Here is a 17,490-nt window from a genome sequence, read left to right on the forward strand (position 1 = left end):
TATTAAGACACTCCAGAGTGAGGAACAGGCCTTAGAGGCCAGCTCCCAAGGGATGCTGGGATCCTTTGGGACGTCAGGGGATGCGCTCCCTGGTGGTGGAACATGGGAGTGCATGCTTTACAGATACACAACATCACTCCCCCGCCCGCCCCCCCAAAGTCAAAGTGAAAACTATTTACAAGGTGAGGCAGCCGGGAGCCTTTCTTTCCCTGGTGGACTGCCTCGGCACAAATGTCTGTTCTGGTGTGTTGGCTGTGCCCTCGCTGGGCTGGCGTGTTGTTGGCCCTGTATGGCTGCTGGGTGAGCCTGGCCTTGTTGGGCGTGATGGGTTCGATTTCCTGGTCCGGCGTGGTGTCGTTGATCCTTTGGGTGTGTGTTGTGGGCTCGAAAAAGGTGGTGTCTGCTGTGGGTTGTTCAGGGCAGTCTGTGAACCGCAGCCTCATTTGGTCAAGGTGCTTTCTGCAAATTTGTCCATTGTCTAGTTTGACTACAAACATCCTATTCCCTTCTTTAGCTATCACCATTCCCACGATCCACTTGGGACCATGTCCATAGTTTAACACATACACAGGGTCATTCAGATCAATTTCCCGTGACACAGTCGCGCGACCATCGTTTACATTTTGTTGCTGCCGCCTGCTCTCTACCTGATCATGCAAGTTGGGGTGAACCAGCGAGAGTCTGGTTTTAAGTGTCCTTTTCATGAGTAGCTCAGCCGGGGGCACCCCTGTGAGCGAGTGGGGTCTCGTGCGATAGCTGAGCAGTACTCGGGACAGGCGGGTTTCGAGTGAGCCTTCTGTGACTCGTTTAAGGCTCTGTTTGATTGTTTGTACTGCCCACTCTGCCTACCCATTGGAGGCTGGTTTAAACGGGGCCGAGGTGACATGTTTGATCCCATTGTGGGTCATGAATTCTTTAAATTCGGCACTGGTGAAACATGGCCCGTTGTCACTGACCAGTATGTCCGGCAGGCCGTGGGTGGCAAACATGGCCCTCAGGCTTTCAATGGTGGCGGTGGCGGTGCTTCCCGACATTATTTCACATTCAATCCATTTTGAAAAAGCATCCTCGACCACCACCAGGAACATTTTACCGAGAAACGGGCACGCATAGTCGACATGGATCCTCGACCATGGTCTGGAGGGCCAGGACCACAAACTTAGTGGTGTCTCTCTGGGCGCGTTGCTCAACTGAGCGCACACGCTGCATTGCCGTACACAGGACTCTAAGTCAGAGTCAATACCGGGCCACCACACGTGGGATCTGGCTATTGCTTTCATCATTACTATACCTGGGTGTGTGCTGTGGAGATCCGAGATGAACGTCTCCCTGCCCTTTTAGGTAGCACTACGCGGTTACCCCACAACAGGCAGTCTGTCTGAATGGACAGCTCGTCCTTTCGCCGCTAGAACGGCTTGATTAGCTCTTGCATTTCAACGGGGATGCTGGCCCAGCTCCCATGCAGTACACAGTTTTTTACTAGGGATAGCAGAGGATCTTGGCTGGTCCAAGTTCTAATCTGGCGGGCCGTGACAGGTGATTTATCATTTTCAAACGCTTCCATGACCATCAACAAGTCTGCGGGCTGCGCCACCATCAACAAGTTTGCAGGCTGCGCCATTTCCACCCCCGTGGCGGGCAATGGTAGCCGACTGAGAGTATCCGCACAGTTCTCGGTGCCTGGCCTGCAGCGGATGGTATAGTTATACGCTGATAGCGCGAGTGCCCACTTTGTATGCGGGCTGAGGCATTAGTATTTATCCCCTTGTTTTCAGCGAAGAGAGATATGAGGGGCTTGTGATCGGTTTCCAGCTCAAATTTGAGGCCAAACAGGTACTGATGCATTTTCTTTACCCCAAACACACACACTAATGCCTCTTTCTCAATCATGCTGTAGGCCCTCTCGGCCTTAGACAAGCTCCTGGAAGCATAGGCGACAGGTTGCAACTTCCCCGCAACGTTAGCTTGTTGTAATACACACCCGACTCCGTACGACGACACATCACATGCTAGCACAAGTCTTTTACACAGGTTATACAATACAAGCAGCTTGTTGAAGCATAAAATGTTTCTGGCTTTCTCAAATTACTTGGTTTTTTTTCCCATACCCAGTTCTCACCTTTACGCAATAACACATGTAGGGGCTCTAAAAGGGTGCTTAACCCCGGTAGGAAGTTACCAAAATAGTTGAGGAGTCCCAGGAACGACCGCAGCTCCTTGACATTCTATGGCCTGGGCGCATTCCTGATAGCCTCTGTGGGCCGAATGCCGTCCACCGCGATCTTTCTCCCCAAAAACTCCACTTCTGTTGCCATGAAGACGCATTTCGACCTCTTCAGCCGCAGCCCTACGCGATCCAGTCGCTGGAGGACCTCCTCCAAGTTTTGTAGGTGCTCGACGGTGTCCCGACCCATGACCAATATGTCGTCCTGAAAGACCACCGTGTGTGGTACCGACTTGAGTAGGCTCTCCATGTTTCTCTGGAAGATCGCTGCAGCCGACCGAATTCCAAACGGGCATCTGTTGTAGATGAACAGTCCCTTGTGCGTGTTGATGCAGGTGAGGCCCTTCGAGGCCTCCTGCCAGCGTCACAAATAGGTCGTCTGCCTTAGGTAGCGGGTATTGGTCCTGTAGCGAGAAACGATTAATAGTTACTTTATAATCGCCGCAAATCCTGACCGTGCCATCACTTTTGAGTACTGGAACAATCGGGCTGGCCAACTCGCTGAATTCCACTGGGGAGATGATGCCCTCGCGTTGCAGCCTGTCCAGCTCAATTTCCACTCTCCCTCATCATGTGAGGTACCGCTCGCGCCTTGTGGTGAATGGATCATGCCTCTGGGACCAAGTGGATCCGCACCTTCGCCCCGGAAAAGTTTCCAATGCCTGGCTCAAAAAGGGAAGGAAATTTGTTAAGAACCTGGGTACATGAGGCCTCGTCGACATGTGATAGCGCTCGGATGTCATCCCAGTTCCAGCGGATTTTGCCCAGCCAGCTCCTTCCAAGCAGTGTGGGGCCATTGCCCGGGACAATCCAGAGTGGCAGTTCGTGCACCGTGCCCTCGTAGGTGACCTTGACCATGGCGCTGCCCAGGACAGTGATGAGCTCTTTGGTGTACGTTCTCAGTTTTGTGTGGATGGGGCTCAGGGCTGGTCTGAGTGCCTTGTTGCACCACAGTCTCTCAAACATCTTTTTACTCATGATGGATTGGCTAGCGCAAGTGTCCAGTTCCATGGCTACGGGTAAGCCATTCAATTTTACATTTAGTATTATAGGTGGACATTTCGTCGAAAATGTGTGCACCCCGTGTACTTCAGCATCTGCCTCCTCTCTCTGAGACTCGAAATTGCTTTGATCCACCATGGACCGATCTTCCTCTGTCACGTGGTGGTTAGCAGGTTTCGAGCTGCAAGCTCGTTGGAGGTGCCCCATTGTTCCACAGCTCTTGCAAACATACCCTTTGAAGCGGCATGAATAGGCTGAATGGAAGCCTCCACAATGCCAACAAGGTGTGAATTGCCTTGCATTCATCCTTTGTTGCGGACTCGGAGTCATCTGGGTCACCTGAGGCCTGCTGGCAGTTGCAGACTCGTGGTTTCTGCCCTGTACATTTCTGCTCGCAAACACAGTTCCAGTTAATTTATGAACATTGCTAGCACTTGTGTGCTGAGAGATTTGTTTGGTGTTATCACTGGTGGATATAAATGCCTGTGCTATCACAATGGCCTTACTGAGGGTCGGTGTCGCTACAGTCAAAAGTTTTCGTAGGATGGTCTCGTGGCCAATGCCCAGTACAAAAAAGTTTCTGAGCATCTGCTCCAGGTAGTCATCAAACTCACATTGTCCTGCAAGTCGCCTTAGCTCGGCGACGTAGCTCACCACTTCCTGACCTTCAGATCGCTGGCACGTGTAGAACCGATACCTCGCCATCAGCACGCTCTCCCTCGGGTTAAGGTGCTCCTGAACCAGTGTACACAGCTCCTCATACGACTTATCTGTGGGTTTCACCGGAGCCAGAAGATTCTTCACGAGGCTGTAGGTCGGTGCCCCACAGACTGAGGAGGACCGCTCTCCTTTTTGCAGTGCTTCCTTCTCCGTCCAGCTCGTTCGCTACAATGTACTGGTCTAACCGTTCGACTTAGGCGTCCCAGTCCTCATCCTCCGAGAACTTCTCCAGGATGCCCACAGTTTGCTGCATCTTTGCGTTGGATTCGTATACTCGTCGCCAGTTATTGTGTTCCTAACACAGATGAGGCTGCACACAGGGAGGTTAAAGTAACAGTGACCTCGGTCTTTAGTAAGACACTCCAGAGTGAGGAACAGGCCTTAGGGGCTGGCTTATATACAGTGCTCCCAAGGGATGCTGGGATCCATTGGGACTTCAGGGGATGCGCTCCCTGGTGGCGGAACATGGGAGTGCATGCTTTACAGATACACAACAGTAACAGTGTAGGGGGAGGGGAGGACAGAACAAAAGGGAAGGTCTGTGATGGGATGGAAGGCAGGAGAAATTATAGAGACAAAAGGGATGATTGTGTGAGGCAAAAGGAGATGGTGATGGGGCAAGTTAAGAAACTTCCTCTGCTCCCCCCCCCCGACACTTAAAAATCTCATATATCTCCAGCTTTCCCAGTTCTGACGAAGGGTCAGCCACCTGAAACATTATCTCTGTTTCTCTCTCCACTGATGCTGCCTGACCCGCTGAGTATTTCCAGCAGTTTCTGTTTTTATTTCAGAGTTTCAGCATCCACAGTATTTTGCTTTTGCATTCCGAAATAGTCACTTTGTGTTGGTCTTCACAGTAGAGGAGAGGATACTAGCAGAGATATTAAAAATAATCAAGGGAAGGAACTAACTAGAGTCAGTCAGTGTAAGTAAAAAAAAAATGGTGACACGGAGCTAATGAGATTAAAGAATCTTCAGAACCCAGTGGATTCCACCCCAGGGGATTAAAAAAAAAGTGAGGAAATTATTGATGCTTTAGTCATGGTCTTCCAAAACTCTCCCGATTCAGGAATTGTCCATTGGGTTGGAAAACTGCCAATGCCACGCCATTATTTAAGAATGTGAGAGATAAGCTGGGAAATTATAGGCCTATTTGTCTAATGTCAGTGGTGGGGAAGTTACTGGAATCTGTTATTAGGGACTGAGCGACTCAGTATTTGGACAAATATGGGTTGGTATCAGAGAGAGGCCGCATGGGTCTGTAAAGGCTAAGGCATGTCGAATGAATCTAGTCGAATTTTTGAGAAGGTCACTAGCCTGGTCGATAAGGGAATGGACTTCCTGAAGGAATTCGAGAAGGTTCCACATGCTCAGTTCTGGGTCCCTTGTTTTTTGTGGTATATATCAACGATTTAGATTTGAATATAGGAAGTATGATTAAGAAGTTTGCAGACGACACTAAAATTGGCTGTGTGGTTGATAATGAAGAGGAAAGTCATGGGCTGCAGGAGGATATCAATCTACTGGTCAGGTGGGCAGGGCGGTGGCAAATGAAATTTAATTCAGAGAAGTGTGAGATAATGCACTTTGGGAGGGCTAATAAGGAAAGGCTATACACATTAAACGGTAGGCCACTTAATAGTGTAGATGAACAAAGGGAACTTGGAGTGCTTGTCCACAGATCCCTGAAAGTAGCAGTCTAGATGGTTAAGAAGGCATACGGAATGCATGGCTTTATTGGCCGAGGCATAGAATACAAGAGCAGGGAGGTTATGCTTAAATTGTATAATACTTTGGTTCGGCCACAGCTGGAGTACTGCGTGCAGTTCTGGTCACCATATTATAGGAAGGACGTGATTGCACTAGAGAGGGTGCAGAGGAGATTTACTAGGATGCTGGCTGGAATGGAGAATCTTAGTTATGAGGACAGTTTGGATAGGCTGGGTTTGTTCTCATTGGAACAGAGGTTGAGAGGAGACCTCATCAAGGTGTACAAAATATTGAGGGGCCTGGACATAGTGGATAGTAAGGGTCTATTTCAATTGGTTGGAGGGGTCTATTACGAGGGGGCATAGATTTAAGGTGGTTGGTGGAAGGTTCAGAGGGGATGGCTTCTTTACGCAGAGGATTGTGGGGATCTGGAACTCACTGCCTGGAAGAGTGGTGGATGCAGAAACCCTCACCACTTTTAAAAGGTGCTTGGATGGGCACTTAAAGTGCAGTAACCTGCAGGGCTATGGACATAGAGCTGGTAATTGGGATTAGACTGGATAGCTGTTGGCTGGAGCAGACACGATGGTAAGTACATCATGGAATCTAACACAGCCAGAGTGATCTCCTGGACTAGTTTCGATTGCCTGGATGGGTCGGAGAGGAATTTTCCCAGATTATTTTCCCCAATTGGCCTGGGTTTTTATCTGGTTTCTTGCCTCTCCAGGAGATCACATGGCTCCGGGTGGGGTGGAGTGTAGAATGTTTCAGTGCAAGGGGTGTCGCAGTTGTATGAGACGGACTGGTTGGGCTGCATGCTCTTTACCTGTCCGCCATTGTTCATTGTTCATAGGTTTATATGTAACCTTCAGGGCCGTGTGGCTCTTTGTCGGCCGGCGCGGACACAATGGGCCGAGATGGCCTCCTCCTGCGCTGTAAATGTCTATGTTTCTATGTGAGACTGTTAACAAGTGAGAGTGATAAAATTGGAGCTAACTTATTGGCTTGGATAGAGTATGCATTAGGAGGTAGGAGACAGAGTAGGGATAATTGGAATGTGCTCCAACTGGTGACATGTGACTAGTGGTGTTCCCCAGGGATCTGTGCTGGGGCCTCAGCTGATCACTATATCCATTAATAACTCGGAAGGAGGAATAGAGAGCTGTATATCCAAGTTTGCTGATAGCACGAAGTTAGGTGGCGCAGTAAGTTGTAATTGATCGATGGAGTGGACAAACTGTGACAGATGGAGTTCAATGTGGGGAAGTGCAATATTCTGCACTTTGGATCGAAGAAAGATCGATGTCTGGGTAAGCAGAGATTTAGGGGTCCTAGAACAGAAATCATTAAAAGTTCGCAGACAGGTACTACAAATAATTAAAAAAATGATTGGATTGTTGATCTTTATCTCAATGGCTGAAATACACAGGGGTGGAAGTTATGTTACAGTTACACAAAGCTCTGGTTAGACCCCTTATGTAACAGGCTCGAGGGGCTGAATGGGCCTCCTCCTGTTCCTGTGTTCCACACACTCAGAAACTGTGTGTAGAGGGATAAGGTGCAGAGACATCATTCAGTCCACACTTTGAGCTTGTTCTCTATTTGCATATAACACTTGCATTTTGTATTATTGCTTATAGTTAAATAACACATTTGATGACAGTTTGGGAAGCAGCTAAGTAGACTTAATTGGAGGCAGATGTTTTGATGCAATACTGGCGAGGCCTTCTGTGAGAGGTGGGCGGCAGAGAGACTGTGTGCATCATCACCCCCGGCAACCAAATTTTAATTTGATCATTTAAGATTAAAGTTTAATTTGCCGGTTTTAGTGCCCCCCACCCTTAGCCAGGGGGCACTTGTATAATTTGGGTGCCCTGAAAAATTAACCAAAATACATTTTTTCCAGTGACCCTTTTTTTGAGTGTGTACCCCCTTAGAGTGCACAGTTTAAAGTGCACAACTAAAATAGTTGAGCTGTGGAATACATCAGCAGCTTCCATTCTCAATATGGACAGGAGAATTGATGGTGAGAAAAAAGTGACACGAAAGTGTAACAATAATGTTTGTGGAAGAGATGGCGCACTGGCAGTCGGAAGGTGTTTAATTTATCAATTGATATAGTGCAGTTTTTAACTGCAAATTTTCCATAATTGTACAGTGACCTGTGAAGTATGTGCACTTTGTGATTTCAGTCAGCATTCCACCCATTTACCTGTATTTTCTTTCTCAATAACTTCTGTAAGTTTCCTATTCTTCTGATTTTAGGCGAGGAAGCTCTTCATGAATATCTCCGAACAAAAGCTGTGACCGTGGAGTATTAGATCCTCATTACAAGAATGTCTTCCCATCTTTCTCATCGGCTATACGTCATCCAGTATTCAACACGAGGGTACATGTGAACATTGCACACTTGGGTACAACTGCAACTTATCTGCCTCTTGGTGATGGCAGCCCAAAGAGAAGCTAAATTCATCTACATTGCTATCTCTATGTGCCTCAATGTCTTCTCAAATGGACCTCAAATATCACTTCTTAGTCTTTAAAATCTTGGCCAAGAGTATCTGCTTTGGTGCAATCGGTGATCGGAGAGCAAATTGCATTCAAAATTGGGCTAGTTTTCTGAAGTGGTTTTTTTGTTCCAGTGTCTTCTCAAACTCATTTGCATATCGCTGAACGTAAATCTTCCTTGAACCAGTGAAATCAGGCAATGTTTTAAAAAGTTTTTTTTAATTTTGCATTAAATAGTATTCCTTGATGTATTTGAATGGTAACCTGCTGCAGTTTTATTAATACAGCTGAAAGTAGGCTTATCACAAAAAATATTCATTTTAAATCAGTGTCTAGTCCACCACCTGTGAGTAACCTGATTTTAAATCACTTTAAAAATCTATACAAATCATTTACTAGTTACATTGGTGTACGGTATTCACTTTTAGTAAATTAAAAAAAATATTTGAAAACTTTAAAAGGTGGCCATTTTTATCATTGCACTGAATGTAAGAGCTGCAGGCTGACCACAATTAGCGGAAATGGGGCGTGGCCAGTTTCCAGCGCCATGTTTTTTAAACCAGAGCAAGAAATTGTGGAAACTTGATTTGTGCTGAATATAATTTGCGCTTGAAATTCCTTGATCTTTTGCACTGGTTTGGCCGATTTTGGGCAAACCGAGTGGAAACTCCAGGCCCTTATACTTCTAGCATCTTTTAATAATGTAAATTTAATGAACATGATTAGAAAACATAATGTCTTAATGTTCAACAAAACTGGGTATGAAATACCTCTGCGATGTCGTGACATGAAACTATAAGCATTTATTGCAGAACTACGTTTTCCTGTGTCGCTTTATTTTGTCCAAATGTTGGCACTGCCAAGACTCACTGTAGATTTATTTGTACATGATCACAATGAAGTGTCCTTAATTTGGATCTTTTTACAGTGAGTATAGAAGTCAACATCACATAAGCTTTAAATCAGAATAATTTCAACATTTTGTAGCTCTGTAAATTCGAAGGCCTGCTCTCTGGGAATTATGTGTCTACCTGTCTGTGAGGCGTATGTGTGAAGACAATGTCTATAATGTGATGTAAATACTGGTTAATCCAGTATTCTCCTGTGTTCCTGCAGTATATATACTGTTCAAACGTTCTGTTCAAGAACACTTGCTTAATTTGTGAATGAACTAGATTTGCTTTTGCATGCATTCCTAAATTAGCAATATACTCGCTTTGCTCATGACCATTTTACCTTCTGTGACTATTCATTGAAAGGGATCTCAAAACGCTCATCCTTTTCCTGCACAAAAATTGCAGAATTTTAGTAATTGAGAAAAAAACCTAAATAGAGAGTGTTTGAAATTGCGGTGGGATTCTTGGATCTATAGTGTGATAGTGAATTGTTTTAAATTGGAAGGTTTAAGACGGTAAATTGGTATTGTCGACAGATGCATGCAAAAGTGACGGCCACAAAAGACCAGTTGGTCTATCGAGTCTGCCCCCCCATGTTGCATCGTGACGAGATACTTACTCCCTGCAGTCATGTGATCTCCTGAGGCAAAAAACAAGAATAAACCAAGCCAGTAAGGGAGAAAGTCCTTTCTGACCCCCACCGGTGATGGAGATTAGTCCAGGAGATCACATGGACCTAGTGTTATCTATAAAGACACTTACCTTCGACATGCTGCAATCTCTGCCCTAGGCAAGAACCAATCCATCTACCTCGTAAAGGCACAGTCAGCAGCTGGCAACACATTGCAGAGGATCACTACTCTCTGGGAAAAGAGCTGCCAAAAATCCAGTCACAATCTGGCATAGTTTAAAGATCCTTTAATTTAATTAAGAATTTGTTCATTATGTATGTAAAAATTCACAGTCCTAGTCTGAATATGCATCATGTGATTTTATTCATTAAAGCTTTGCTGTGCATTCCAGCTGATGTCAAATCTGTTTCCTGTTAAGTTTCTGCTGCTTTTAATGCTGGGTATTTGATGGATATGGCTGATCTACCCCACGATTGGCTGAGATGTACTGTGGGAGTAAGTTGTTTTCAGAGCGAGTCTGGGACTAACTCTCCCACAGATGGGCAGAATGTGTTTACCTCCCATTCATTTTAAAACTGAATTATACTTCAATTCTTTTCAGTTTGAAGTGACGTGTGAAGCATTGATTCTCTGGGAGGCTAAATGATGGGGGAAATAATTAAATTGTGGCTGTTTGCTTTAAAAAGTGCTCTCACTTTGTGTGAGACAGGTTATCATTCGGAATACCCAGTTTCCCCCGTCTCGATGACCAGGCTTTGCCTGCATGATGTCTCTGTGCTGTGTGGATACAGCTGCTCGGTGCCTCTCCCTATTTTAGGCGGTGGGTTAAAGGACTGATGCAGAAATGTACTTTGGCTATAATTGGAGGCCCAGGGGATTAGGATGTAGCTCCCATGGATAAACACCAACATGGACTAGTTGGGATAAACGGCCTGTTTGCTGTGGAATGTCTCCATAATTCCACTGAGGAAGCATGTTGGGTGGGACAGAGAACAGAAGTGAGTGTGAGTAACATGCCATGGACTATGGTGTATATTTGGGGACTGTCACTGTCCTGTCAGCTTACTTTGACTCAATAAAGAAATACCCTGTAATACTTCCCGAGCTTTGCCTTTGCTAACTTTACAATGCGATGGTCAAACAGTGACTGCCTCCTGCTTCTATCATCTTTAAACAGAACTGTCGCTTGGTTTAGCAGAATAGCTTTCCAGCTTCATGCTGTGCTGGGATAGTGAGCGTTACCTGTTCTATGGTGTGCGGGGGAGGGGGGGGGAGGAGAGAGAGAGAGAGGTGAGCTTTTACTTGTTTCCATTCATTATTGCTGGGTGGATTTTAATGGGTTAATGAAACCCTGAAGATATATTTGCCGAAAGCTCTGAAGACCAGATGCTGCAACTGGAGACTTGCTGAGAAAAGTCAACCCCTCCATGTTCACAGATTTTTCAAATATCTGGGTTCTGCGATCATGTAAACAAAAAGTGGCCAGTAAAGGGCTCACGCCTGATCATCGGGAACTTGGGTCCACTTACAGGGGTAGCTGAATCCGAGAAAATCCAGCATAAAACCCGACAGCTGCCAGCTGTTCCAAGTGCAAAGGAATCTTCATCGCAGCAGCAGGACCAAGTGATGGGACCCTCAGAGGGTGAGGGGAGATATAATACGCCCCAGCACCTTGTTAAAGTGTGATATAAACAACACTGCTAAACACGTATCAGTCTTGGAGCCATATAAAAGCACAACGACCAAACAACATTCCCAGTACGGAAATGCGGCAGCAAATTGTGAGAACAGTTAGATCCCACAAACACCAATGTGCTAAGTGACCATATTTGATTTTTTTTTAAATGGTGTTCGAGGGACAAATATTGTCCAGGGCACCCCTGCTCTTTGAAATAGTGCCAGAGGATCTTTTACATCCACCTGAGAAGGAAGATAGGATCTTGGTTTAACAGTGTGAATTCTTGCAAGAAATAAGAGTAGACAATGGCAATGCAGCATGTGCGGTGTATGTAGACTTTCTGAAGGCCTTTGATAAGTGCCAGAGGGATGAAAATATAGCTACAAAACAGTAACCAGAGAAAGGTTCTGGGTTAAAGAAATGTCTCAGACTGGCAGAAAGTAGCAAATGGTGTTCCCCAGGGATCTGCGGGGACCAGTGGTGTTCCCCAGGGACCAGTAGTGTTCCCCAGGGATCTGTGCGGGGACCAGTGGTGTTCCCCAGGGATCTGTGCGGGGACCAGTGTGTGCCATATACATAAATCATTTGGACTCAGGAATTGGAGGTATGAAGAACTTGGCAGATTATATCAAATATAGATTATATCAAAATACAGAAGCAGAGCAGGTGAAAGAATAGCAAAAGAAATTGTATCAGTGAGTGTGAGGAGGTTCAGTTTTATAGAAGGAATAAGGAGGTTACTGATGGGGTAGGATTGCCCACGCTAGGATCCAACTGACACACAAAGGTTAAGGTGCATTCACAGCAATAATGCTGCCCAATCCTGAGTGATGGGGGAGTAGGTCTCGGATTGATCTTCGGTACCACACTGTGCAGTAAGATGGTCGGCAATAATTACAGGACACAGGAATGTTAAATCACTTTACAGAATGTATCAAATATAACCGGTACATTTTTTTTTAGAACTTACGGAAATTGATGTCAACGAGCTGTAGGAATTGAATGAAATGATCTAACACAATGGGATGCCTCAGACTGCTTAGCACGGCTCGCTGTAAAGGGGAGTGGATTAATTAGCTGGAATACTCCCACTGCACATTCCCCCGGCAGTCTGTGGCCTGTAACATGCGCTGTTCGTTACCACTTTAGTGTCACTTTTTTCCAAAGTTCCAACTCTTTCCACTGATTCAATTTTTGTCAACCTGCACTTTCTAACACCAGCCTCCCTTAAATCGTCAGCAATTACTGAAGTACAGCTCATCTAGTTCCTGGTCGTTGCTTCGCTTAACTGAATCAAAGCTTTGTCATCACTCCAATTCCAGGGCTATTAGTGCAAGTTTTTTCATCAGAAGAGACACATAGGAATGCACTGCTCTGTTTCCAGAGACAAGCTGTTATTATCAGCTGTTAAAGTGCACAGACTAATATAAAGCATAAAAATAATGTGGGATGAGCTGCTGATATACCCGACAGCCACTTATTAATTTTATTCTTTTTGAAAGATGATTGGTTTTTTTTAATACTAGTACTTCTTGCTCCGGGGGTAAGATTGTTGCTTATTGATCAGTTTGGTGCATTGTCCACCCATGATGTTGTGTGATTGTTGCTCATAAAATTGAGGATTGATAATCCAATTCTATTCTGACATCATTCAGCTGATTCCACCTTGTGTACTTCTATCCCTTTTATAAGCAGGAAATGAATGTCTGTATTCCAGCTTCAGGCAGTTACTCAGTGTCCTCACTTGACACCACTTCGATTTTACTGTTCCCTTGGCCCTGGGTTCTGGGTAGTTTGAGATTTGCTTCCGTCACTTCCCCAAATGATTCGCTGTCCGACTGAGAACTGTCATCTTCAGATGTTAACGCCTCTGTGCCATCTTCATCACAGCCGCTCATTTCAAACAGAGACACATTCTGAAACAGTCCAATGGGTACAGGAAGCTTCAGAGAGAAAGTATACCGCAACAACTTGTGTGTAGATAGATCTCAGAGGCGCGGGGTACAGGGGATGGAGAGGATTAGTGGGAGGGTGGGTGGAGAGGGTTGGGGGGGGGGAGGGGAGAGAGAGAGAGATGGAGGGGAGGGGGGAAGAGATGGAGGGGAGGGGAGGGGGGAAGAGATGGAGGGGAGGGGAGGGGGGAAGAGATGGAGGGGAGGAGGGGGGGGAAGAAGAGATGGAGGGGAGGAGGGGGGGGAAGAAGAGATGGAGGGGAGGGGGGGGAAGAAGAGATGGAGGGGAGGGGGGGGAAGAAGAGATGGAGGGGAGGGGGGGGAAGAAGAGATGGAGGGGAGGGGGGGAAGAAGAGATGGAGGGGAGGGGGGGGAAGAAGAGATGGAGGGGAGGGGGGGGAAGAAGAGATGGAGGGGAGGGGGGGGAAGAAGAGATGGAGGGGAGGGGGGGGAAGAAGAGATGGAGGGAGGGGGGGGAAGAAGAGATGGAGGGGAGGGGGGGGAAGAAGAGATGGAGGGGGGAAGTAGAGATGGAGGGGGGAAGAGAGATGGAGGGGGGGAAGAGAGATGGAGGGGGAAGAGAGATGGAGTGGGGGGGGGAGAGAGATGGAGGGGTGGGGAAGAGAGATGGAGGGGGGGGGAAGAGAGATGGAGGGGGGGGAAGAGAGATGGAGGGGGGGAAGAGAGATGGAAGGGGAGGAAAGAGATGGGGGGAGAAAGAGATGGGGGGGGAGAAAGAGATGGGGGGGGAGAAAGAGATGGGGGGGAGAAAGAGATGGGGGGGAGAAAGAGATGGGGGCGGAGAGAGATGGAGGGGGGGAAGAGAGATGGAGGGGGGGTGGAGAGAGATGGAGGGGGGGGAAGAGAGATGGAAGGGGGGAGAAAGAGATGGGGGGGGGGGAGAAAGATGGGGGGGGGAGAAAGAGATGGGGGGGAGAAGAGATGGGGGTGGCGGAGAGAGTGGAGGGGGGGAGAGAGATGGAGGGGGGGGAGAGAGATGGAGGGGGGGGAGAAGAGAGATGGGGGGGTGGGGAGAAGAGAGATGGAGGGGGGGAGAAGAGAGATGGAGGGGGGGGAGAGAGAGAGAGGAGGGGGGGGGGGAAGAGAGATGGAGGGGGGGGGAAGAGAGATGGAGGGGGGGGAAGAGAGATGGAGGGGGGGAAGAGAGATGGAAGGGGGAAGAGGAGATGGAAGGGGAGAAAGAGATGGGGGGGAGAAAGAGATGGGGGGGAGAAAGAGATGGGGGGGGAGAAAGAGATGGGGGGAGAGAAAGAGATGGGGGGGGAGAAAGAGATGGGGGGCGGAGAGAGATGGAGGGGGGGGGGAAGAGAGATGGAGGGGGGGGGAAGAGAGATGGAGGGGGGGGAAGAGAGATGGAGGGGGGGAGAGATGATAGGGGGGGAGAAAGAGATGGGGGGGGGGGAGAAAGATGGGGGGGGGAGAAAGAGATGGGGGGGGAGAAAGAGATGGGGGTGGCGGAGAGAGATGGAGGGGGGGAGAGAGATGGAGGGGGGGGAAGAGAGAGAGATGGAGGGGGGGAAGAAGAGAGATGGGGGGGTGGGGAGAAGAGAGATGGAGGGGGGCGGAGAAGAGAGATGGAGGGGGGGGGAGGAGAAGAGAGATGGAGGTGGGGGGAGAAGAGAGATGGAGGAGGGGAGAAGAGAGATGGAGGGGGGGGGAGGGGAAGAGCGGGGGGTGGGGGGAGAGAGGAGAGGGACGGGGGAGGGTGGAAGGAAGGAGGGGGAGGAGGGAGGCGGAGAGAGGGGGAGGGGAAAGGCGAGAGGGACAAAATGGTCCCAGTAATGTGAGACGACACTTCGCTGTACACAAGAAGCCCGGCTGTGTATGAGGTGTGAGGGGAGGGGATGTGATTTTGGAAAGGGGAAGGTAGGGGAGGAGAAGTGATGTGAGGAAATAAGAGGGGAGAGAGTGTGAGGGGAGAGGCTCGGTGGATTCAAGTCAGAAGCACAACAGGAGTGCGTCAGTTTCCCCGATATGGAGGTGAGGACATTTTGGCTCATTCAGTTGTTGAGGTGTGATGCGCTGTTGGAGATTGCAGCAAGGGTCTGAGTTAATGGACCAGTATCGCTGCAGCAACCTTAACACAAACGTTCTGAGCTGACCAAGCAAACATTTACCAATTATTTAATTGCCAACTACAGGGGGACAGGCAAATGAAAACAGCAATTGAGAGATAGAGTACGTGAGCCATCTTCCTCACCGACTGATGCGGGGGTGATGGGTACTCAGCACACCAGCAGCACCGAGAGCTGCCTCACGCCACTCCCAAGTGATTCTGCAAACGAACGATTGCTGTGAATGCCCATCTCAGCCGTTCGCGCAGGAAGCAAGAAATCCTTTCAATAGAAGTTTGCAGATTTAACTAGAAATGCAATTATATAGAGGAAGGGACAGTACAGAAAATAAACAACAAGCCAAGATACTCCTGCCCCATTGGCTGGGACCTCCCGCTCCTGCCCCATTGGCTGGGACCTCCCGCTCTCGCTCTTGTTCCATTGGCTGGGACCTCCCGCTCCTGCCCCATTGGCTGGGACCTCCCGCTCTCGCTCTTGCTCCATTGGCTGGGACCTTCCGCTCTCGCTCTTGCTCCATTGGCTGGGACCTCCCGCTCCTGCTCCATTGGCTGGGAGTTGAGAAGAGGCTCTGACCATTATTAACAAGTGATGTGCCCAGACCCCACTGTGTGCCATCACTTACCATCTCAATCACCTGGCCTGGACAATCTTCTGTATTCTCAATATCAAACTGACTGGCTCCTGCTGTCTCCATGTGTTTCCGCAGCTCCTCATTAGCTTTGGCCATCTGCGGCAGGAAGATCTGCAGTTTGTCCAACACTGGAGGCAAAGCAGTACAATCACAAATGAAGATTCATGTTCAGAAACTTTTAGTACGTCGAGTCTGTCTCGAGATGACGGAATGAACGAAGTGGTGGATGTTGTTATTGGTCAGTGACACTAGTGAACCCGCAGGAATTGGCCATTGCCAGTCGGTGCTGGATTTCCACATGGTGTGGAGCAGAATTGTGTGTTCAGACGGGAGGGCACTTGGCAACCAGTTGGCATCTCTTGGTACACCTTCCCATGGGTGGGACTCTCACACGCAAGCCCTGGGCAACTTGTCCTGCACCACCACCAGCACTGCTCCCTCTGGTACCCTCTGCATGGTAACCCCTCACATCCCACGGCCAATAAATCCCCCAAACAATCACTTCATTCTGATGCAAACCCTCTCTCGCAAATCAGTTTAAGATTAAATAATCTGTGAATAAGGTAGCTCAGTGTGTGGGGCAAGTAATGTGATTGTAGCAAGAACTTTAAAATCAGCCCTCTCCCCCCACCCCCGTCCCCCACCACTCACCCTCTCTCAGCCTTGCCCCCCTCCCACCCAATCCTCCTCACCACCTCTCAGTTGGCCTCAGTGCCAATCCCAAGCAGTGAGATTGAGCTGATACACTCACCGCCGCTCCTGGGCAGCCTCACGATCCGGGGAGGGACAGAGTTTCTGGGACATGCGGCATTAATCAGAAGCTTCCGCTCTAGACCTGAGGACAGAAATAACCAAGTTCACTGCACATCTCACGAAACAGCAGGGAGGGGGGGGAGGGGGGGGAGAGAGGAAGGGAGGGGGGAGAGAGAGGGAGGGAGGGGGGAGAGAGGAGGGAAGGGAGGGGAGGAGAGAGAGAGAGAGAGAGAGAGAGAGAGGGAGGGAGAGAGAGAGAGGAGAGAAGGAGAGGGAGGGAGAGAGAGAGAGGAGGGAGGAGGGAGAGAGGAGAGAGAGAGAGAGAGAGGGAGGGAGGGAGAGAGAGGGAGGAGAGAGAGAGAGGGAGGGAGGGGGAGAGGAGGGAGGGGGAGAAGGAGAGAGAGGAGTGAGGGGGAGAGAGAGAGTGAGGGGGAGAGAGGGAATGAGAGCTGAGGAGGAGAGGGAGGGAGTGGAAGTGAGGGGGGAGGGAGGGAGTGGAAGTGAGGGGGAGAGGGAGAATGGAGATGGGAGAGGAGGGAGGGATGGGGAGGGGAGGAGGAGGGATGGGAGGGGAGGAGGGAGGGATGAGAGGGGGAGGGGAAGAGGGAGGGAGGGGGAGAGGGAGGAGGAGGGAGGGGGAAGGGGGTGGGATGAGAGCCTAGGGAAGGAGATCGGGGCAGAGGAGAGA

General features: G+C 48.7%; 2 protein-coding genes across 3 annotated transcripts in view; one reads left to right on the forward strand and one right to left on the reverse strand.

Annotated features, from left to right (window-relative positions):
- LOC139278114 (mitochondrial 10-formyltetrahydrofolate dehydrogenase-like) overlaps positions 1-10,094 on the forward strand; it is a 99,526-nt gene extending 89,432 nt beyond the window's left edge. The window contains exon 21 of the mRNA XM_070896771.1: positions 7,922-10,094. Within this exon, the coding sequence (XP_070752872.1) occupies positions 7,922-7,977 (56 nt within the window). The 3' untranslated portion in view covers positions 7,978-10,094. The remainder of the gene's footprint in view (positions 1-7,921) is intronic.
- nopchap1 (NOP protein chaperone 1) overlaps positions 9,963-17,490 on the reverse strand; it is an 8,009-nt gene continuing 481 nt past the window's right edge. Inside the window, exons 2-4 of one of the 2 annotated variants that reach the window (XM_070897650.1) lie at positions 16,801-16,884; positions 16,041-16,177; positions 9,963-13,286 (exon numbers count right to left, since the gene is read on the reverse strand). In XM_070897650.1, the coding sequence (XP_070753751.1) occupies positions 13,098-13,286; positions 16,041-16,177; positions 16,801-16,884 (410 nt within the window). In that variant the 3' untranslated portion in view covers positions 9,963-13,097. Of the gene's footprint in view, positions 13,287-15,069; positions 15,967-16,040; positions 16,178-16,800; positions 16,885-17,490 lie in introns of those variants that run through there. The other variant, XM_070897649.1, reaches the window with a different exon arrangement.

The sequence above is a fragment of the Pristiophorus japonicus genome, chromosome 13 (genome assembly GCF_044704955.1).
Source record: "Pristiophorus japonicus isolate sPriJap1 chromosome 13, sPriJap1.hap1, whole genome shotgun sequence".
Taxonomy (NCBI): domain Eukaryota; kingdom Metazoa; phylum Chordata; class Chondrichthyes; family Pristiophoridae; genus Pristiophorus; species Pristiophorus japonicus.